General features: G+C 39.1%; 2 protein-coding genes across 2 annotated transcripts in view; one reads left to right on the top strand and one right to left on the bottom strand.

Moving 5' to 3' along the window:
• The window catches only part of NCBP1 (nuclear cap binding protein subunit 1), a 31,253-nt gene extending 9,644 nt beyond the window's left edge, over positions 1-21,609 (bottom strand). The window contains exons 1-16 of the mRNA XM_019473605.1: positions 21,534-21,609; positions 20,093-20,249; positions 18,025-18,132; positions 17,327-17,448; positions 16,762-16,831; positions 14,940-15,155; positions 13,809-13,906; positions 12,355-12,418; positions 9,000-9,110; positions 7,665-7,729; positions 6,867-6,929; positions 5,456-5,530; positions 4,225-4,328; positions 3,253-3,375; positions 1,908-2,010; positions 466-559 (exon numbers count right to left, since the gene is read on the bottom strand). Of these exons, the coding sequence (XP_019329150.1) occupies positions 466-559; positions 1,908-2,010; positions 3,253-3,375; positions 4,225-4,328; positions 5,456-5,530; positions 6,867-6,929; positions 7,665-7,729; positions 9,000-9,110; positions 12,355-12,418; positions 13,809-13,906; positions 14,940-15,155; positions 16,762-16,831; positions 17,327-17,448; positions 18,025-18,132; positions 20,093-20,152 (1,476 nt within the window). The 5' untranslated portion in view covers positions 20,153-20,249; positions 21,534-21,609. The remainder of the gene's footprint in view (positions 1-465; positions 560-1,907; positions 2,011-3,252; positions 3,376-4,224; positions 4,329-5,455; positions 5,531-6,866; positions 6,930-7,664; positions 7,730-8,999; positions 9,111-12,354; positions 12,419-13,808; positions 13,907-14,939; positions 15,156-16,761; positions 16,832-17,326; positions 17,449-18,024; positions 18,133-20,092; positions 20,250-21,533) is intronic.
• A 15-nt stretch (positions 21,610-21,624) lies between these two features.
• Positions 21,625-22,405, top strand: part of TSTD2 (thiosulfate sulfurtransferase like domain containing 2) — a 15,574-nt gene continuing 14,793 nt past the window's right edge. Inside the window, exon 1 of the mRNA XM_019473594.1 lies at positions 21,625-21,675. Coding sequence (XP_019329139.1) covers positions 21,625-21,675 — 51 coding nt within the window. The remainder of the gene's footprint in view (positions 21,676-22,405) is intronic.

The following is a 22,405-nucleotide window of genomic DNA, read 5'->3' as shown; positions in this document are numbered from 1 at the left end:
ACCTTACAAGCTTTCACAACAAACTAAAAAAAAAAAAAAAAGCCATAAACCCCCCCAGGTTTCCACATTTCTAAGAATGTGGCCTGCTTTTGATATGAGATCTACATCTTATTTCAATTTACACATCTACACTGTTTTCCAATTTTGAACAGAAACATGATTTTAGTAAAAGTTATTCTCTTGTACAACAAACAGCATAGTACGAATTTGAGTCAGAATGACAGCCTTTGCCTTCCCAAAATAAACTCTGAGGAAGAAGTGGCCTCACTGATGGTATATATGTTATGTCCAATATTCATTTTAGGCACTAGTAACAACAGTAAATACAACTTGAACCTTCCTTCAAATAAGATGACAACAGACAAGTTATTTTTAAAGGATATAAAGCAAACTGTAATGTTTTTTATTAAATATGACCTCTGTGAGTTGAAACTCACAAAGACACTTGACATTGCAACCTCTTACCTGTGGATGATTTTTCCAAACCTCATATACAACCCTCAGAACATGGAGTTTCCCCTCATCACTTTCAGCAAGCGTTTTGAAGACTTCATGAAACCTTTTAATAGATGTAAGTCGTCAGTGGAGGGGTTAGGATCAGGTCAAAAGAGCAGCAGATACAAGGCAAGTGGTTTAGATTGGCCAAAAGAAAATTTTGTGACTATCTGCAGCAATTCTTGAACAACTATTCCCTGGAAAATATAACCATCCTGAGCTAAAATAAGCTACAAAGACATGACAGCTCCTAAAAGCAACTTAAATCTTAGTGGTGAACCTACTCCCTGAAGCTGGGCTACATTTCTCATACTCTTAAATGCAGGAGGCACTTTCATGCTTCGTGTGCTTATCTATACACAGCTGGAGCAAAATTTGCTGCCTTTTGAGCCTTAGACCTTCCTCTTGATATGTGTTTCCGTAACTTTAGACACTTATCAAATCTGCCTCTTTTTGAAGGAAATGCTGCTAAAAGCCTCTATTTTAGCAGAGTTACGCTGACTGCTACACAGCATTCACAACCCAGCTTCTTGTAATATAACTATAAAGCATAAGAGGCTCTTTTTGATCTCATGGCTGCCACTGTTGCTGTGCAGCAGTGAAAATACTATGGCTCTAAGTATTCATATCACCCTGCCTCCTGTACTACTGATTGCAGGTTACTACCTACAGCTTCTTATCAACATTGCCTCTATAAAGCTCCCAGGTGCATGTTTTTCTAAGAGCTTTATGTATCTTTAAGGATGGATAGAAAAATAAGTCATTAAGATGCATGTGACTACCTTTCATGTATCAAGACCATTTAAGAGCAACTCCAAAGCACACAGGATTAAAAATTAGTTATTTTATCTCATTTTGCCAAAAAAGGTGCAGTAAATTCTTTAAAAGTTAAAGCGTATCTTTAAAGGATGTACTCTGAAGTATTTTAGAATGGATTTTACTGTGCTTTGGTAGATAAAATAAGTTTAGAGCAGACAGCTTTGAAGTTTCATGTTTTCTTTTTCTTTCTTCATTTTTTATACAGATGTAACTGTTCTAGAGTCATAATCATAGTACAAGATATTGCAGTGGGAGCTATCCAGTCATTCAAATGTAAAGAGAAAACTCTTGTTCCTCACCATAATCAGCGAATGAGTAATTCTAAAATGGAGTAATGTTCCAAACCTGTCTCATTTGTTTGATTTACATCACATGGTTGTAATGTACAAATTTCTGTTAATTCCATTCACATATATAACCTAGCATTTACACTACCATTCCTTCAGCAAGCATCATTAGTTCTCCTAATCATATTGCATTGTGGAGCACCTAAAACATTGCTGAAGCTTGCAGTCCAGTACTTTTATCATGCATTTCACTGTCAGAATTAAACAGTTCTGTAAGCCCCAAAATAATGCACATATTACACTTACTTGGCCAGGGCACTGAAGGAGTGGCTGAAAGACTTTGCAGCTAGATGGAGCAGAGTCTGAACAAAGACTTCTATTTTCAGAGGGTTGAAGGTAAATCCTTCATCTGCAAGTTATTTAAAGTTGAAACTATAAGTACTTCACGTAGAGCACGTAAGCTACTCATAAAACTGTAGAGATAACTTACGGTTTTAACTCATTTCACAAAAAAAGAGTTTAATCAACAGGGTTTTGCGAGGCTGAGCAGGGAGCTAGTAAAGACTTTCCAAAACTTGCAGATCTTCAGGCTCCCATTTTGCCATGGGGAAAACGTGCAGAAAGAACTCCAGGTCAGTGAGGAAGCTATCAGAGACACATCCACCCTACCAACATGTAACAGCACTGATGGACAGCAGCAGAAAGACATCCAAGGAAACTGCAGAGTTATGCATTGAGCTGAAGGCTTGGCAGACCATAAAGAAGGGAGAGTGATGAGGACAGGGGCAGGTAAGGATGATTAAGGTATAGCGGTTGGCTATTTATGACATCGGAAAAGGGTCCAGCAAGCATGCATAGCAAATATGGGGTACAAGGGGTGAATGGTGTGAAGTCCCCTCCTGGAGCTGCAGCTACCTGCAGCTGAAGAACAGGCTGGAGGGAGAGCACTCAGTGTGTGATGCCTAAAGCAAATCAGGAAACATGACAGTGGATCCCAGGGCAAAAAACGGATCATTGCTGCTCTCTGCTTGCATAATAGAACACTTGCAAATATTACAGAAATATTGAAACCATCCTCATTGTAAAGATCACGTCTTAATTCTCTGTCTCGCACTCCTTCTCACTCCCTAAAACACAAAGGCTTTAGGAATCAATGCTGCCTGTGGCTGCAAAGCTAGGAAGAACGTGAGTGGAGTCCCATCATGAGTTTGTATTTGTGGAAGACTACAGCCAGCTTGCTGGCTATCTTATCTGTTGTGGGACTGCACTGAGGGGAGGCAAGCTCTCAGACAGGGCACAAGCACTGAATTTCAGGCGTGAGGATAACAGCATGAACTGCACTCTGTTGCTGAAGGCAAAGGAAATGTTAAAATTCTTTCATGCTACTTCTGTCAATAAATCACAAGAAAACACATCTCAAGCACCAGGTTACCTCTGTTAAGAAAAACAGGCCTGCTTCTGCATGCAAGATGTTTACAACAAACCCTAACAATGGTGTATTATTTCCATTTACTGATAAATTGAAACCAACTATTAGAAGAAAAAGCATACAGTTCTGTTAACCGCCACACCCATAGCTCCAAAGGGTGGCAGATTAGTCTACACACAAAAGAAATTACAGCCTGCCAAAGCCTAACAGCATATATCTTACCATCATCATCATCCTGGTTTGGATTAGGCACATCTTTTAAAATGCTGAAGATTTCATCATTACTGGCCTTATTTTTAATTGCGATTGTTAAACAGAGTGCCACAGTATATCCAGGAAGAGACCCTAAACAAAAGCAAAGAGGTCAAAAATATGTAGAAGGCAAGTAAGTATTTTTAACATCAGTTTGCCTCTCAGAGAAACAAGTACACTTTCCAGCTGCACCTAAAACTAGCTGTTTCCAACATCATTGTCCACATCACTATTCCATAAAACTGCTCAACACGTTTCCTGGTCTTCACATTAAATTCAAAACTTACAGTAGAACCTTTAGAGCTGAGGTCAGGTAATCACTCTCCTGTCTAAAGCTCTACTTCAGCTTCCATCAGTTTCCTAAAAATACAATACTTCCCTATTTTTCCTCACTATATCTTTGATGATGACACTTTTATGCTTAGGATTGTCTTTATACTGAGTAATAAAAGGAATAACAAGGTATCTCTCCACCTCAATCTTCACATAATCTGCTGCCCCTGTATGCTTCATTAAACCAAGTTTACTGGTAAAATCTTCTACTGTTTCATGAAGTTCAAGAAATAAACCCACATTATGACTTCATATGCTGACTTTTGTGTAGTATTGTGCCCAAACAGGGGAAATAGATGAATTTTCCAATTTTAGACTTCTGGCAAACAATGTTGCACACCACCACAACCACCTCAGCAAGAGTAACTTCACATATCAGGGTTTTCTTTTCTTCATAAAGCAACAAAGATAATTACATTACAGAGATCCAGGCTTAATATATATTAATTGCTCACATGAAGCATATATACCTATATGAAAATCATGCGTATTTATTTCAGCTGTATTCTTCTTTATGAAGACAACTGATATTACAGTCAATCTAGTATGCTCCCTTGCTCTGAAACACTATTTTCTTCAACTTGACCCCTCAGTAACTTTAATACTTACTATTACTTTCATCTCCATATTTGTAAACGCACACTGGATTAGCAGGACTGAGGACAGAAAAACTTGCCGGAACAATGTCTATTATTCGCTGATGGTAGGAGAGTCTGGAAATAACAAGTTTCACAGCAGTAGAATTAAAATAGGAGTAACACCAGGGCTAATTCTAAAGTGACTGCTTTATAATGGTTTTCCTGTATTTAACTTTCATAGAACAAAAATCATGATGTTTATACAACAGAATGGTAGTTTCTGCTGGGTAGTAAGAGCTAAGTAAACCAAACTTACTAGTAGATGCTTTCTATTTGAACTCTTTGATGCCAGAGTTTCATCCTCATACAATTAATTTAGCTTGTGAAAAGATTTAGAGGCTGCCTGGTAGGACGTTTTATGCAAAAGCCTAAGATGCGCTGCAGAAAACTAGTAAGACGTTGGTATTCAAAGCAGAAAAAATATTGAATTGGATGTCTTCATTTTACTTTCCAGCTTACTTCACTCCCACAAAGGCTTAATTTTGCTACCAGAGTTTTCAGTGAAATGGAAGAGTGCCACAGAAAAATTGCATTTGTTTTGCAGCACAATACTTTCACACTTCCTATACTGAATTCACCCAAAACCAGATGAACGTTTTCATGTAGGATGCTGAAAAACACAGGCTTTTTGAACATTTTGCTCTCTCTCCTATATCCCTCTATCTCAACAATTGTAAGTTCAGTTCAGCCCTGATTGTGTACTCTTGTTGTTGGGTTTGGGGGTTTTGTTTGTTTGTTTGGAGCGTTGTTTGCTTATTTGTTTATTTGTTTTAAGGTCAATGAACATCAGAGGCATCTAGAATAATCAAGATTAGATTCTCAGTTTTTAGTATAACTAATGATCAGTTCCCTCCATTTCTGTGAATGCTGAATACTCTCTAGCAATATTGCCTAAACTCTATTTCTTTCCATGCCTATGGTGAAGCATGTCTTTTTGTAACTATAGGTGTGCATACCTGGGACAGATAGCTCACTACCATCTGCTCCACCTGTTTCTCCCTCTCTCTAAAGTGGTGTCCTAAGTGTCCTACAACAGGTAAACCAGATTAAAAGTCATACAAACAACAGACTCGCCTCTTAAGTGAAACTGAATTGTAAGAACAGACACGCCTAAGACAAGAGTCAATCTAAAAGGAATCCGACAGTATCCAGAAGCAAAGATCAAACTGCCTTGAATGCAACTATCAAAAGATCTTACTTACCGCATGCACTTTTCCAAGACCTCTCTCACAAATTTGGGTTTGGGCTTTTCAAGGTCCTGAGTAAGACAATCTGACCTATCAAAGGACAGAATGCAATAGCTTTTAGCAAAAGAATTTATGCTTTAGTCTCTTTTTGGCTTGGTCTAATAGGTACAAAACAATCATGGTCTAAGGACAACTGGAGTGCTTGACACTTAGTTTTACAGTGTAAGCAATTTTAAGACAATGAGGTAAGTTTATCACATTTCCTTATTGGCCATTAGCATTCTTGGAATCTCATCTCGGTGTGATATATTTTCAGATAGCTTCCCTTCCCCCACCAGATTAAAAATAATTTGTGCTTACAGCTAGGTGGCTTTCCCTTTCCTTAGGAGAGGAACCTTCTGTGATTTCATAGTCTATTCCTCCCTCACAGGAATTTTTGATGTTCTGGCTGATTTCAAACACATTTCTGATAAAGAAAAGTCTCAAATACAGTCACTTGCGAGATTTGTGAAAAATGGTAGCTTGTGAGAGAAACCCACAGAAGTATTGCCATTAAGGAACATACAGGCAAAGAAAAATCAGCTTTTTGAAGACTGCTGCCTGGTCAGTCAACATGGATGTATACTAGGATAGCCAGCAAGCACTTACTCCACATGAGGACAACACAAGAAACTTAAGTAAAGCCACAAAAACGTATCACAAGAAGGGCTGCATCCCTCTCCACAAGGACACTTAGGCAGATCAGCTATGGAAAGCATGTATGGTAGCAGGCTATGGAAGTTACTGTAGGGAGGGCTTAACCCTGAAGTGATCTCTCTTGCTACATGGGTGCCTGGAATGGAAAGCTCAGGGGAACCTGTGGTTAGACACTGATGGAGTCCAGGGAGCTCCTGCTAGAGATGTGAGTTCAAGATCTGGCATGGTAAGAATGGATGACAGGGCCAGCTCTGATGGAACTTTGGGCACTCGTATTTGGCAGGAGGCAAACAGGTCACAAGGTCTCAAGGATAAAGGTTATAATGAAAGGTTTAAAGTAGGACAGATTACAGCAAGATTACAGAATGAATACAGGATACAGAGTCACGGCAAATCATTAAAAGTAAATTGGGGAGCCATTTTGGAAAGTTTGCTAGCAACTGATTGAGGGTGCAGGACAAATTAAAGACATAACGTTTCAACTTCCCCTGTTTAGGGAACATTTACACTGGCTTGAGATTTATCACAAAGTTCACCAGGGACAATACAGTGACTAAAGAAATTATCAAGATAGTCTACCACTGAGTGGTGTTGAACAGATTAAGAAAGATCTCTGAAGAGCTGGAGGAAAGCAATTAACAGGGCTACTATGCTGTGACACTTCCTGGGTAAGTTTTAAATTTTAAGGTTTTTGCAGTATCAGGTTTGAATCAAAAAGAGAGAAACTTACCAATCTTCCCAGCTCCAACGGAACTGGAAGTTACTCAAGTGGTGAGAAAACCAGTTAATAAATCTTTATTAAAAGAAAAAGAAAGCTCTATTAAATGCCAGAAGTGCAGGAAAACTCAGTTGAGATTTTCTTATAAATGCATTCTACTTTTCAAAGGCAAGCTTAAACTCTGAACCTATTACAGCATTAAACAGGCATTTATGTTGACAGATACAAAAGACTGAGTTTGGAGAGTCAGAAAGAAGCTTTTATGGACAAATAGACAGCCTGTCATGTTCTGTTTCATACAAAGAGATGACCTATTAAACAATTAAAATGTCAACTTACTGCGAATATGCAACTTTCACATTTTTGGTCAGTAATTAACAGCTCTCCTACAGAACACAGACTTCACTCAAAGGGCAAAAATCACCACCACTCTCCTCTTCTTGGTGGCACATACGCCATTAACTCCACTTCCAACTTGCCTCCCAGACCACTAGGGAGCAGGCATAGTACTAGATAACAGAGTACTATGCAACTATGAACAGCTTTGAACATGGAAAAGTTGTCACCAATCTTAACTGTCCTGTACAGACAGCTAGAGTTGTGACCTCCGGGGGAGTGTTTCTGGGAAGGAGAGGCAAGCAGTCAGTCCTCCACCTTCTCTTTAGATTGCTCAAAGCAAGCGCCCAGAAAACATTTTGAATAGCACCAAGTTCTAACAAGGATTTCTGACTACTCTTTCCATAGCCTCTTCATTTTCCCTGTACATTGAATATTGAGGAATATTTTCCATTGTCTCCAAATTACATTTACCTGTCCACACATGTTGTATTCATTGTATCCAAACGCATGTACAGCATTTCTGTGGCTTGTGCAAGCTTAAAGTTTCTTATTAAGGTTAACAGAAAAGCACTAGGTAAGTCAGACGTTATTCCTTTCAATTTGTGAATAGAATGTCATCAACTTTCTGTACTGAAAGCTCCCTGGGTCTACTCCAAAATTGGGTAAATCACAGTAAATCCCAGTGGAAAAAATGAAGCATATAGCGAGTTCTAACCCCTAATCCAGTCTGTTTCTCTTCCACTATTGCAATAAGACTGTTGGCTTCTTCCATAGAAAGCCAGAATTCGCATCATGTGACAAGCAAAACTGCACTGATATGAACAGACACCAACCTCCTTATGGAGTACTTCCATAATCTCACCAGTCTAGCTTCATGGGCTACTGCTGCTGCTTATCCACAAACAATCTTCGATCATCACTGAAGGCTTGAGAAAGTATGCCTACACTGACTTTACCCAACAAGGGCTTTATCCTTCTTAAGGTGTCCCTATTAACATCAAAAACTTTCTGCATGGACATCCGCCCCATTCTAGAAATAGACTTGCCTCTAGTCATTGAGATTATGTGATTTGCACATAGTGAGTGGTATCAAGTAGAATGAAAATTTGGGCCTGAAATTACCAGTGGATAGACATCTGTTAATCATCCTCCATTCTCACAGTCTGTAGCTTGATCTAAAACAATGATCTAACATGATCTAAAATGGCACCAAAGCAGGGGAAATGTAATAGCCAGAATTAGCTGGGAGTCATGCCTCCTTCCTCAGCATTTAGCCACCCTGTCTGAGCTGACAGATGATTATTGACCTTTTGAATGCTCCTAGTGGGAGCACTGAGTGGGAAGTCAGGCAAGTTCCTTTAAATCATCTGCTACACTTCCTACTAAAAAGAAAGAGTAGGAGCACTCACACAGTTGTTAGAACAAAAGATCAAGTCTGTCACTTCCTTTCCTTCTCAGCCTTTAATGTGTCTGTGACCATGCCACACATTGTCCAGACCTAAACAGGCTGCAGTGACAAACAGGAGTATTGTATTTTATCCCCTCACCAAGACAGCCCTTCTTGGGAAGGTCAGGGGAAGTACCAGAACATTGTCCAGAAAGCTGAAGAGTCTTGCCCACTTGGCAAATCTAGACTTGTGCTGAGTGGGCTGTGCTATTCTTTCATGTGAGTGTTACAGGCAAAGTTTCATGCAGCTGCTGTAAAATATTAATACTGCCAGTATTTATTGCTATCCCATCATCTACAGAACAAACAAAATAAAGACTGCATTTCATAAATGCTCTCCAACAGTGCAGAAAGGATACGACTTGTGGTAAAGAGCCAGGCTGAAGTTTGCACAGTTCAATCAGGAGCGTTGTGTACATGACTTCAATGTGTGGTGGAGATGGAAGTTGGAACAATTCTGCAAATATTACCTGTAGGAGAGGAAGGCACAGAATCAGAGCACAGTCCGATGTGGCCTGCACAACCCTCAGCTTCACAATAGTGGCCATCAGTCTTAAACAATTACATACCCAAAAAGGTCCGTATTATTCTGTCAAATGTATGTTCCGGGAAGAAGAGAGAGAAACTTATAAAGAAACTTATAAAGAAACTTATAAAACTACACTGTACTGATACCATCCGCTCTAACTGCCCTTATTATTTCATACTAACACAACACCAGCATTATACATCTATTATGTCTACCAAATACACCACGTAACTGTAGAAATGGGCACAGTTATTATACTGCAGTGCTACCACATGATCTGGGAAAAGTGGAAATAATCTGATCCTGTTAAATAATAAATATAAATATTAAACATAGTAAATGAAGCCTAAGTGTTTAGTATTAAAGACTATTTGCATATCTTTTCCATCGTGTCCTCTTTCCTCCTATATAAGAACTTATATAAATAAAGCCACAACTTTGAACTGAAAATTACAGGCAGCATTTCATACAACAAAAATATATGCTCCATACCCCCTGGCAGAGGATCCTTCTACAGAAAACTGAAAACAATCCTGCAGTCAGCATTTGTGTTTTTATTTTCAAGTTTGTCTATAATAACAGCATGTCAACCTTTAAGGGCTGTGAAAAGATCATCACTGTACAACATTCACCTCCGAGTTTCTGTTTATTTTGCATGCCATCCTCAACTAGATTTAAATTACATCAAAGGAATCAGGAAACTTTGATTGATTATGATCGGTCAATTTCCTCTTTAACTTTAGACTTCTGAATAAACATGGAAGAATTGAAGCTTAAATGAGTAAGCTTTAGAAAATCTTCTTACTAGTGTAAGAAATCAACATCCATTTATGGACTCCACAAACAGCACATGAAAACACACTGACTAGAACTTGTTATTCTAAGGAAAGACTTGAAAGCATGAAGAGACTGTAAGGAGCTGGAGAACCTTTCCATGACAGTATCGGACATACTGTTAAGACAGATATGGCAAAAAGGTAGGGGGGACCCTGTTAGGTAGAAAACTGCTCCTTTTCTCAAGATAGGAAATAACAACAACTGGATGATCAGGCATTATCTGTTTGAGATACTGCATAAACCTGTATTTGTGATATTCATCACATGTTCATTATCAAATGTTCAAATTGTTTCAAACTGGCATACCATATTTTGTGAAAATAACAAGGCCACAAGAAAGATCAGGACACTGATATCCGAATGTCCGAACTCTGTCGAGTGTAAGTTGTACCAAAAGCTATAGGAGCACAACAGGGCATAGCAGTCCAACAACCCAGTGACGCTGCCCAGACATTCTCTGTTCACAGCTACCAGAAATACCCACATACCCATCCATAAGAAGCTACTGAGAGAAAGGTGCCACATTTCAGTGTTTCACACAGATTCCAGGTAGCATGGAGCATTCTGTGCTCGGCCTGACAAACTACGATGTGGAGCCTCAGGGACCTCAAAAGTAGGCATACTTGGGAAGGTACTGACAACCACTTTCAGGCTATATTTACTTCTGCCTAACTGTTATGTTCTGAACCTTAACACTTTCCTTTATTTGTTAGACCGTACTATTTCTACAGTTCTGTGACTTACTGAAAGAGTTAGTGAAATTTCACAGATTAAACTGTTGTTGAAAGCAACCTATCACCGACTATTACGAGAGACCTTACAAGGGAGCAGTAGTAAGCAGAATGAACAGAAGCCTGAAAAAAGCATGCTAAGCCTTAGAAATGCTGGAGCTTCATTAAAAGTAAGCAGTCATAGACAAGTAATGAAGTTGTTTCTAAAATAACTCAAAATTGCAAGAAAAAGGAAATTATTACAGTAATAGTCAAAGAATTTGTAAACCAATCTTGCACTTCTTTCCAGTAATTTCATCTACACAAACCTTTGCTATTTCACATCCTACAAGTTTCTGAATCAAAGAATTTCCAGGGCCTTTAGGTAACTTATTTCATCAGAAATTGCAGGAACTATTTGTTGGCATTAACGTACAGCTGAGCATAAAGCACACAGCCATATACAGCACCTAAAGATACTGAAGATAAGACCACTGAAGACACTTCAATGTTAAGGCAGAAAATTATTGTTAATTTTAAGATTCCTCTGTTCTGAATTCAGAGTACAAAAAGAACAAGCTGACCAAAAGTAATGTAACTTTACAGCATTCAGAATATTTGGCATTTTGGTGCCAAGAGGAATTCTCAAACCCACTTTTATTAAGATAAATCTTCTACGTAAGATTATTTCTTGTTATAATTAGCTCTGAAATTCCTACTTATAGTTACTTCTTCATGAAGCCTTTCTATGGCAAGGTGTCATTATTACTGAAATCTCTTAATCCCTTTCAACTTTTAATGGAAATTAATGAAGTGTTATACAGCTCTGCATCTTGAAAACAGACCCTTGAAAGGAAGCAGCAAAAGTAAACCTACGCTGCTCTTCTGATACACATTACGGTTATTTAAAATTCTCCAATATGGAGGATGCCCCGGAGGAAACACACCGCTATTTCACTGCAAGTTCTTTTCAGGGCCAGTAGAACAAAATCATTTAGAAAATCCAAACATAAAATCATGCAGAACAGTTGAGTCTGGCTGGAGATCATCTAGTCAAAAGCCCCCTGCATGTGGCAGGGTCACCTAGACCAGGTTGCTCAGGGCTGTGTCCTGTTAGGTTCTTAACTTCTCCAAGGATAGAGACTCCACACTTCTCTGGGCAAACTCTTCCAGTGTTTAATCACCTTCGCAGTAAAAAAAGATTTTTCTTATGTTTAAATGGAGTTTCTTGTATTTCAAAGTGTCCATTTCCTCTTGTATTTTAATTCTTTTTTTTTTTTTTTAAACTAAAAGTGACTCAAATGTAGCCATCTCTTAGACTGCGTTATGCATTAGAAGCATCATATGTAAAACTTCAAAAGTTTGAGAAAGGCCACAACCTGGATTACTAGTGCACTAAGAAATTTTCGTACTTGACCAAGGCTCCCCTGCACCAAGTTAAAATGACAACAAAAAGCATAAAATTAACACTCAACTGTATATAACCCGCTCATTTAAAAGCCATTGGTTGAATTCAACAAGGTTCTGGTTGACTCCCAAATCAAACTGTAATTTAATGGACCTATCACGGAACTAACTGGGACATGTTACTTGTGAAATAATGGAGCTACAAAAAGAGGTTATCTATGAAATCCATACCTCTACTATGTGGTAGTTCAAGGGGATCTTGTTATTTCCTGGATAACTCAACAGCTGTGCAGCACTGCAAAACCATAGATACATTTAGTTCAGAACATAACACAGCAAATGTGATGTAAGGATCAAGTAACAAGGTTACAGAAAATGCTTCATTCTGGGCAAGAGTTCACACAACAGCAGTACAAACAAATCAACAATCCTTCCAAAGTCTGTCCATCAATCCATAGAACACTTAAAACAGAAACAGCACAAGAACACACCAGCATTGCCTAAACTATGGTTTGTAATGATGTATTTTATCTCTATGTAGTTACATCACTTGAACACTATACTGCTATGCAAAATAGTTTTGCATAAATAGTCATGGTGATCTGTAATTCTGGCATGCATATATTAAAAGGAAAAAAAAACCAACCCCAAACAAGAGATGTTTGGAATGACTTGTAAGTGCAATGAAGCTAATGGGTTATACAAGAAACTCTCAGGCTTCAAATGCTTCATCTTTTAATCAGCTCATTATCACCTATCATTATTACAAAGCAAACAACTGCTACTTCCTTGATTTTATTTCTACTTCTCTGGCAAATCTTGTATCTCCCTCTAGCCTTTTACTTTCCTCTGAGAATTAACAAAGACTATCCCAGTAACTGCAACAACCCTGAATTTGTAGCTTCTGCTGAATCAAACAGCTGCAACCAAAAAACGTTATCATATGCCATCACCAAAAACATTGTTTCTGCCCATTTATTTCATTCTATACAAAGTTCGGTGGTTTTCATCTGGAAGCATGACATGGCCAATTACCTGTGGCAAACCATCTCGGTTATCAATTACCGACATCAGATCTTGCTCAGGCACAAATGAAGAAAAGTGCCCTGACTGCTTCCTGGCACAGCTGAATTCAAACTAATGAAATCTGCTGGCCCTGCAATGACTCCCCAGAGTGAGCTCAATTATCTCTGCCATGTAATCCCAAAGAGAAGAATGCAACAAGGAGGAGTAGGAAGCAGAAGTGTGTTCATAAACAGCAGTGCGCAGTCAGCGGCAGATGAACCAGCTCAAGGCTCACTGTGCCCCAACAAATCAGCTGCTACAAAATTCCAGGAAGCATAACACAAACCACACTCTCCACAGTGCTCCCATGAAGAATAAGGTGTGTCTGCATATTTTTTGCAGCACATCCTGTATTATCAAGGAATTCCCTTCCCAAGGAGCCACTGTCCCCCTGGATCATACAGACTCTCCATTATCTGGATATTACAGACCCACAGTATTCCAGGCAACAGTTTTAATATAGTTAACTATAGTAAATCAAGTTTCATCAAACGCTCTAGGAAATGTTTAATCTTGAGCTCTTGTCTAACGAGTGCAAGACTCTGCATATCCCTGATGGCACCAAATCCATGGTAGCATATAAAAAGCGCCAGGGCCCCATAGTGCTAAGCTCTTCCTACCAAGTCTTTCTCTCTTTCCAGTGGGATTTGATGATGCAGTGAAGGTTCTCTTCTATTACAAATCGTTCAACAGAGTGGCTGCCAGGCATGACAGGGCCCTGGTAAGAAAGAATTAAGACTCATGAAAGATCACTGCTAATGCTACAGGTAGCAAGCTATCCTACATACATTTACAGGTGGAAAAAATAGTCCAATTTCCACATAAACACAGTGAGGTCTCAGCTGCCCTGTATCCTTCAGGACTGAGAAGCTGGTGTGACACAGTTCCACACAAACCTCAGATTGATGTTTAAAACAAAATGAATACTAGGACTCATTACAAAAAGAAATGGGAACAAAATTAGAGAACATGACTGTGAGTTCATGGAGCATCCGCTTCTTCCTTTGCTTTATGGAGCCATCAGGCAAGGCTACCACCATGCAGCCTGGAAAAAAAAAAAATCACAATTGAGCTGGAATTTGATAAAGAAATAAAGCCAGGAACAGCCAGGATAGAGTGGAAAGAATACACAGTCATGGTCTCGTTCATTGCAAAAAACAGGGGCCAATAAATGAAGGTAAAAGGCAGCAGACAAAGCAAAGTGAGTTATAAAAGCACTTCAGGAAAGCAGTATATACTCTTTCGTATTCCTGTACACTTTTGTCTATATATCTGCTGTTGACCAATGCTGGAGGCAGACTGTTGAGATAGATGGATCTTTCACCCATCCCAGTTAAGCACTCCTTTGTTCCACAATATACATCAACAAATTTTAACAAATGCGTAAACAACAGTCTTTAAACATTACAATAAATACCTAGCCTGGAAAAAGACTCAAATCACCAACTTTATGGAAAGAAAGTCTAACTCTGTGAATGTAGTTTTACTAGAGACATTGGAGAATTCAATCAACATTGTCATTCTAAATGAAAGCATCCCAACATCTCACTCACTAAATTCTGCTCCTCACAGATTTGCTTTGTACAGTAACTTGGTCACCTAGTTCATTTCTGCATAAGTACCACAGCAGAACTGCTGCTGGTCTTCAAACCACTCACTATCCTGGGAGAGGGGACATCACATTTTGACCAGTATTGCCCGAGGAACCTAACTGTGAAATCCGCTCACCATCCCCCACAGCTATTACATACCTCAGGGTCATCTGTGTAGTCAAACATCCTAAAAATAACCCTTGGCATCGGGTACACTGAATCTTCGGTGTGAGGCGGAGGAGTGAACGGAGGCAGATTGTGTTGCAGCGCTTCACAAAGAATGCTGTCAAAAGCCAAGTAGGGCCTCAGAATGTGTCGTTCTTGCCAACGGTCTTTTTTCAACTTCTGAATCTGAGACCAAAGGCAGTCTAAATACTGAAGGAAAAAGGTGAGAAACATCAGATGCGCTGAATCTCGTAACAAAGCTGGCAGCTCCCTGAACTATCAGAAATGTATTTCTTAAATTGCATATTCCATTCAGAAAAAAACAAACCGTTTCTTAAACTTCTGATTCAGTAAACCAAGAAATAATTTAAGAACTCTAAAGGCCAGAGCTGCTCCTAATTCCACACAACATTGTGTTAGTAAAATTTAACTACTGGCAGGTTTCTAAACACCAACAGGCAGCCCAGGAGTCAGAGCATGACAGCCATCCTTTGAATCTGCCAGCAAACGTACAGCAGTGAACATTACTTCAGTCACTGCTCATTGGTAGTATTAAAACAGACATAATATCAACATTAAAATTGGAAAGACATTCTGTAGGACTGCCATGCTGTTCCCAGAGCAATCAAAACTACCAGCTACTGCATATTCAAGACAAACACAATACTATGAAATATTAAATACCTTTGCTGTGGTTTTCAACACAATTGTGAGTCCCAGCATTCTCCCAGAGATGGCACAGACACCTGAGCAACTGGCAATAGGCTTGCTTTGTTTAATTACTCTCTTGCTAAAAGCAGTCCAAGAACTCTGGAGGCCTGTGGCCTTACTGAATGCCAAGTTTCAAGTTATAACTGATGCAAGAAATGTCTTTACAAGGAAGTGCTTTGCATTTACTGAAATTATCACACTACAAAATGGGAAAAAAACCTAGTAACAACTAGCACCTGAAGTGAACAGTTGTGTTTACGGTACTCTGGGTAAACACACGGTCTCAAACACACTCTGCTAATCTCTCCTCTATTAAACTAAATAAGGAAATTCAGATACTGGGCAGGCAAAATACTCACGTTGACAAATCAATCATAATCAGACAGCCTATCTCTCCATATTGTGATTAACAAGACAATTGTTAAGACTGATTTAATCAGAACAGTGAACAAAATGCAAGAGGGCCATGTTCCAAAACTTCCCAGAAGATCAATTGAGATATCACTTTCCAAAGAAGTCTGTTCTCAAACTTAGGGGAAAGAAAAAAACCCAAGAATATCTGAAGAGGCAAATTCCACCCCAAACTAGCCAGATGCCACCTCTCCCCTCCAGTCTTTTTGGCTTAATTGTGAAAGATGGCATGGTAACTGCTGCATACAGTTTCTACATATTTGTTTAGCACTTCCTAGAGCTGAGAAAGCAAAGCCACTACAAAGGTTTCTTTCTTGCAGAGGGAAAACGTTAAGGGGTAAGTAAGGAATTACATTCCGCTTCTCACAAAGGTCCTTTTAACACAAAGCCCTGTATCTGCAATTCCAAAACAAATACTACAATTTACAACCATTCCTCACTTCATAACATTTCCTCAGGGGCCTGTCAGCAAACAACAGAACAGTCTCCTACTCACCCCATACAACCTTATCTTTAGGCCCAAGACTTAGAAGAGAATTCCTCATATAGAACTTGTTAGAATTAATGACAAATGGGAGACAATTCAAAGCATTAATACTTTCAGAGGTGCTTTTTAATTTCATGACAAAAGAACACCGTATTAAAAAATTGTTTTTCAAACTTTCTGAAAGAATGCAATGTAAAGTCCACTCACCTCTTCTTGTGGATGTGGTTTATCAGCAGTCCAAACTTGTAGCATGGGTACATGAATCTTCTGGCGGCGTCTGTTTACACAGGAAAGAAAACCTGACCTTTAAAAGACTAATTTAGGGCAGGAATTTTTTCTTATTGCGAGTGTATTTGTATTTGATCTCTTCAACTGATGAAGTCTACAGTATATAAAAACCAGGTTTGTAATTACTTTAAATATCTCTATTATCGTATCTTGACAACAATGTTAACTTGAAGCACCTAGAGAGAAAGCAGCCACACTGCAGAGCACTAAAGCAACAACCTATCAGTATTCATAGCATGCATACAACTGCAGCTGCTCCAGCATGAGCAGAACAAGACCTTCAACATACCCTAGAACTAGACAAGACAATAAAACTTTTCAAATTCAAAAATCTCTCCACCTATTCTATTTTCAGGGATTTTTTTGCCCACAGAATGGTTCAGACCTAAGACTTTAGAATACTTTTAAGTGAGCAATAATCAAAGCTATTAATCCATACCTGAATAGATACCGAGAAGAGTACTTTTAACGGGTTACAACTTACTTCAAATAGTTTTCTGTCTGAGACAAGAGGCGATCCATTTCAGCATCCTTTTTCTCATATAACTCCTTTCCAACCCAAGGCAAAGATGACAGAAATGCAAACATATACCAGTCACATCGTACCTATAGGAAAGAAATATACTGAAATCCAAGTATACAAGTAAGCTCCAAAAGATTTCGTACACACACCCCATACACCCCATTTTAATTGAAATTAAAACATTAGCAAAACTATTATTTTGGGAGGATGTAAAGACCAGCAGCTAAAGACTGGATTGGCAAGTCATGAAAAAAAAAAATTCTTGCTTGAAATGTATAATTTTTAACTTAAACTGTGACAAGCAGACTTAAAAAAATGGTATCACTTTCACAGTCCTTCTGCAGATTATCGACGTAGCAGGACAAGCCAGGCACTATGCACTTGCATAGTGTAATTGTCAGACAATTGTCAAACAATTACTTGTAAAGTAAAACGAATTCACTTCAGCTAACTCACTATAAAGGACCATACTTTCTTACTGTGTGCATGTATTTTCTAATTGCCACAGGCTCCTTTTACTCATGCTAAGGAAACTGCATATGACAGTCCATTTAGTTTGCTAGCTCCAAAACTTCCCTGTTCTAAGCGTAAGTACAGAAGCAATGGTACAGAAAAAATGTGAAAACAGCACTAGAGGAGCCTACAGATCTTTTGCTTACTTGGGGTACGTCTTCCTCCTGTGTCACACTCACAAAGTTCTCAAACATAGCTACCATTGAAGGTGCAGCTATTACATGACAATTCACAAGATCAGACAGAAAACGAACCTAAAAAAGACCAAAAAAATTGTTTTAAATGAATACTTTTTAAACTGACTGCACAAGAACAAATAAACATTACTTGAACAACTAAAACAAACCATCAGTAAAAGTCCAATATTCATTCAGTACTACGAAGGCAGAAATACTGCACACTGTCCAGACCCACCTTTCAACCCTGGAAAACAGGTCCCATAAGCGCTGCCTAATATATCGTTCGTTGTAATGTCTGTAGTCTGTTTCACTGCAGTAACATTGCTAGGGATAATATTTCTAATTAAGGAAGGGTGGGAAACACCAGTATGCATTCAAACATGCAAACTGATACTACAGAAAAGAAACCTTGTGCTTCTTGTCTACTCTAAATGGTATCAAATCACTAGAACTACAGAAGTGGAAGGAAAAAAACTTCTAAAAAGCTGAAGTTGGATTGATCCATTGCTTCATGAGTCCAGATGTGCATCAGGAAACAGCAGTGCTGAATCCATATGCCATTATACACAATTTCTATAATTATTTATTCATAAACACAGATAGTTACACAGAGAGAGCCTATGTAAAAACTGCTGGCATTTTCAAGCTTCAGAAATGTGACAGACTGATGGCGTGCTGGGAATCAAATGGCCTTATTCGCCTGGGAAGAAAAAAATCTCCACGGCAGGAACGTATCCTTGATTTGGCTGCACTCTACTAAGAAATCCAGACTGACAGAAATGGGAATTTAAGTAGAAAACACCTGGGGCAGAGCAGTGCCCTTTTTTTTTTTTCCTCTCCCATCTCTTTCGATTTGTATCCTGCCTTCAGACTTAAACAAAGCCCTAGTAGGACTCAACCTCTCCCAGTACCACCACAATCTTAACAGACAATATAGGCTGAAATTCTAGCAATTAAAATCTCACATATTTTTTCTTAAAGGCTCATTTTTTCTTAGGGACAGATTCACAAAAAGTAGTCAAAAAAAACCAACACAGGTATTTTGATCTGAAGGCAGATCACTGGTAGGAAGTCTTGTGAAAGCGATTTGGGCTAAGCAGATAGTTCAGTACTCGAAGAGCAACTGCAATAGAGAAAAGTACCAAACTCTTACTTTCCAGATATTCATTGCTCTGAACAGTCTTTGAAAAGTCTTTGAGAAAGCTGAGGAAAGATTTTCACTGCCGCTCCCTTAGTTTTACTCTCACAAGTCATTTGTATCCGAGTGTGACCAGAGAAGGTGAAGCTGAAGCCAAGGGACAGCACGTTCAGAGTTCTAATAAGGATTTTATTAGCAAAAGTGTCCAATTGAATAGCAGCCTCTTGACAAAATACATTGAAATACTAGAATCTTAATTTTCACCAGTGGGCTTCAAAAGAAGCTGGGGAGCTTGGCACTGGGCTTCTAAATCAGACACTGCTGAAGTCCTAATACCTTTTCACAGACAAAATCTATAAGCAGCAAGAGCTGAGCAAATGGTTTCAAAGACAGACAGCACTTAAAACTGCCTGCTTGATCTTCACCCCTCATTAACAGAATGAAAACACAGGCCTGATAACAACCATCAAATCTAGCTTTTAAGAACCAGACTGTTCATTTTCTTTTCAGGTTTTTTTTTCATGGGAGCCACAAGAACATCATACATCTCTGAACACAAAAAAAAGTGCATGATTTTCATCTATCTTTTACATATGACTGTAGAACAGGTGGGGGGGGAGCACCTCTGTTTACTGCAAATTAATTTGTCACTGGGAAAATATACAGATGGAAGTCAATTTTGCAACTGTAATACGACTTCTCTCCCCTGAGGAAGGAAATACTTCTCACATAACACACATTTCCTCTTGGTATATCTACAGTGCACTACACGTTGATGCCAGAAGAGACTGTAATACACACTGAAAGGTCCAGCTCTTCTGGAACAAAAAAGTGAAAGAAGAAGGAGAGAAAAAGGATGAGGAAAAATGTAAAACAAACAAACAAAGAACCACTTACTAAATGCACAGCTTCGTTATACATATTGACTTTCAGACATTCTTTAAGCTGACGAATCATGGCTTCTACAAATTCCCCACCAAAATTGTAGTTCCTGGCATTCAGCAACCCAACTAGTGTCGTGTAAACAGTAAGCTTTTCTGGTAACAGACGTGCACTGACACAGAAAAAGAAACATGGAGTTAGTTGTTTATTCATCGTGTGCCAATTGGGTACTGCATAGCATCTCTGAATCTGCTTATTGTAAGTTAAACTTGTCTTACGAGGAAATAAGAAAAAAGTGCTAGCATGATCTTACAGTTCTATCCCATAGTTAATATTTTTACAGACAATCCTTTTTTTTTTTTTTTTTAACTACAGTCATTCAGAAAGGCAGGCATCACTTTCAAGTACATTTAAGGTATTTGCTTTTTATTTATATCTAATTGTTGAGTATTCCAGAGGGTTGGCCAAATAATAGAAGTGACAGAATTTATGCAAGGATGTAAGAAGTTGTTTTAAGTTCGCAATTTAGAAATAATTTTATTATACAGCAAGATTACACAAGAAGTGTACACATTTTATGCTATTAATTTTGATTCCAAGTTTCTCAAGTCAAAGTAATTGATTTTAAGCACAGCATAGGGAAGGCCACGTCCTAGTGCAAAGAATTAATTTTCCTCAATCATTTTTGTATGCATGTAAGCTAATCCTATACTTTCAGAAGTGTCTTACTGCTATAGGAAATAAAATGTACTATTTGCCTTATATTAACAACCATTGCTACAGAACAGATTCAAAGCATCTGCAATACCACAGCATAAGGTAGGGCTGGAACACTCTCCCTCTTCACCACACCCATCCTTCATACTTCTCTTGCCTACGGCCATAGACCCTGCACAACCCCTCCCTCAGACACCGCTCAGTGACCCTGATACAGGGCACCTCTGCTCCTGCACTTTGCTAGGGAGAGGAAGGAGAGCTGTCAGCCACCAGAGAGCTTGCTTTGAGCTCTTCGTGTTCCCAGCTCCCCTCCTCTAGAGAATGGGTTTATCAAGACACGAGCATCTCATTGCCAGAGAAGAGGAACAGGCAACGAGAAAACAGCACAGATAATAAGAATAAATAAGTGTCAGCAGCCAATAGCTTCGGTGCTGTTAAGCATTTCATTGGGAAACAGGATATTGCCTAGCATCACCGCGTTCTCATTGCTACTGAAGAGCAGCTCTGTGGTCTCTTCTATCTGCTTTAAGCCTTTGTACACATTTCAAGTCAAAGTAATGTAAAGAGGTATTTTCCTTGAATTATACCTAGTACGTAATAAGCTTATTCCTCTATTTCTTTTGTTTGTAGCAAAACAAACGCAACGCTGTAACAGCACTCAGGAAGCTACCTTGAACACTTAAACTTATGCACAGAGAAGAAAGCACCTCCCAGATTCCCAGACCTCCTGCATACGTACACAGTACATAGTATTCTTAGTATCTTGCTTTTGTAATTTGGTAGATCAGCTTCCAAAACACCAGCTAGGCCCTCCAAGTTGCTCTCCAAAGATGAATTACTCTAAAATAAAAAAAATTTTTAAAAGTTTCATCATCAACCAGGCAATATGAATGAGCCCCTGAGTCTCACGTGGAAGACTAGGAAGTTGGGCAAGAGCATCCTTTCATGTCACCTCCTTTTTCAGAGCAACGATTCAGTTCCGTTAGCAGTAAAGAACCGCTTTCACTTGCCTGAAAGATGGAGCAACTACTCCTCAGAAGAGCTGCATCTGATCACCCACCTCCCCCACAAGGAACTCCAGTGCTCCCCTGGGATGCAAGATCTAACACTGCCTCAGGGACACCTTGGTAAAGCAGTTGAGCCTTGATTAATGATACAATATGAAATGAAACACCTTCGCAACTTGTTTTTCAGTGCACCACGGGTTTTGTCCTTATCCTTTTACCCCTCCTTCTATTAGCCTCAAATCCTGTCAGGACTTGAAACCTGTGCCACGGGCAGACCAAGTTAACTCCTCCACATCCTTGGCAGACTGGAGCCAGCAACAACATCCGCAGATACAAAGTGATAACTATTCGCTGGCAGTTTATCATTGCTTGGAAGACAGAACACTATTATTTAAGCACTTGCCCGTTTTAGCACGTGGTTTTGCAAAAGCTGGCGACTTTCCAACTGCCTCATAAAAAAAATAATTTCTTCTTTCTGGGTGGTTACTACAGACGAACCGCTAACGCACAACGTACGGGAATGCGGGGGAAATAACCCAACTTTAACTTTCTCGAACAGCCGCCCGGGCCCCGGCCGGGAGGCGGCCCGCCTACCCTCTCCCCC

Source organism: Aptenodytes forsteri, unplaced genomic scaffold, assembly GCF_000699145.1.
Source record: "Aptenodytes forsteri isolate BGI_AS27 unplaced genomic scaffold, ASM69914v1 Scaffold167, whole genome shotgun sequence".
In the NCBI taxonomy this organism is placed as follows: Eukaryota; Metazoa; Chordata; class Aves; order Sphenisciformes; family Spheniscidae; genus Aptenodytes; species Aptenodytes forsteri.
Note: the sequence above shows the minus strand (reverse complement) of the source record. Positions and strands in the feature narration are given on the sequence as shown.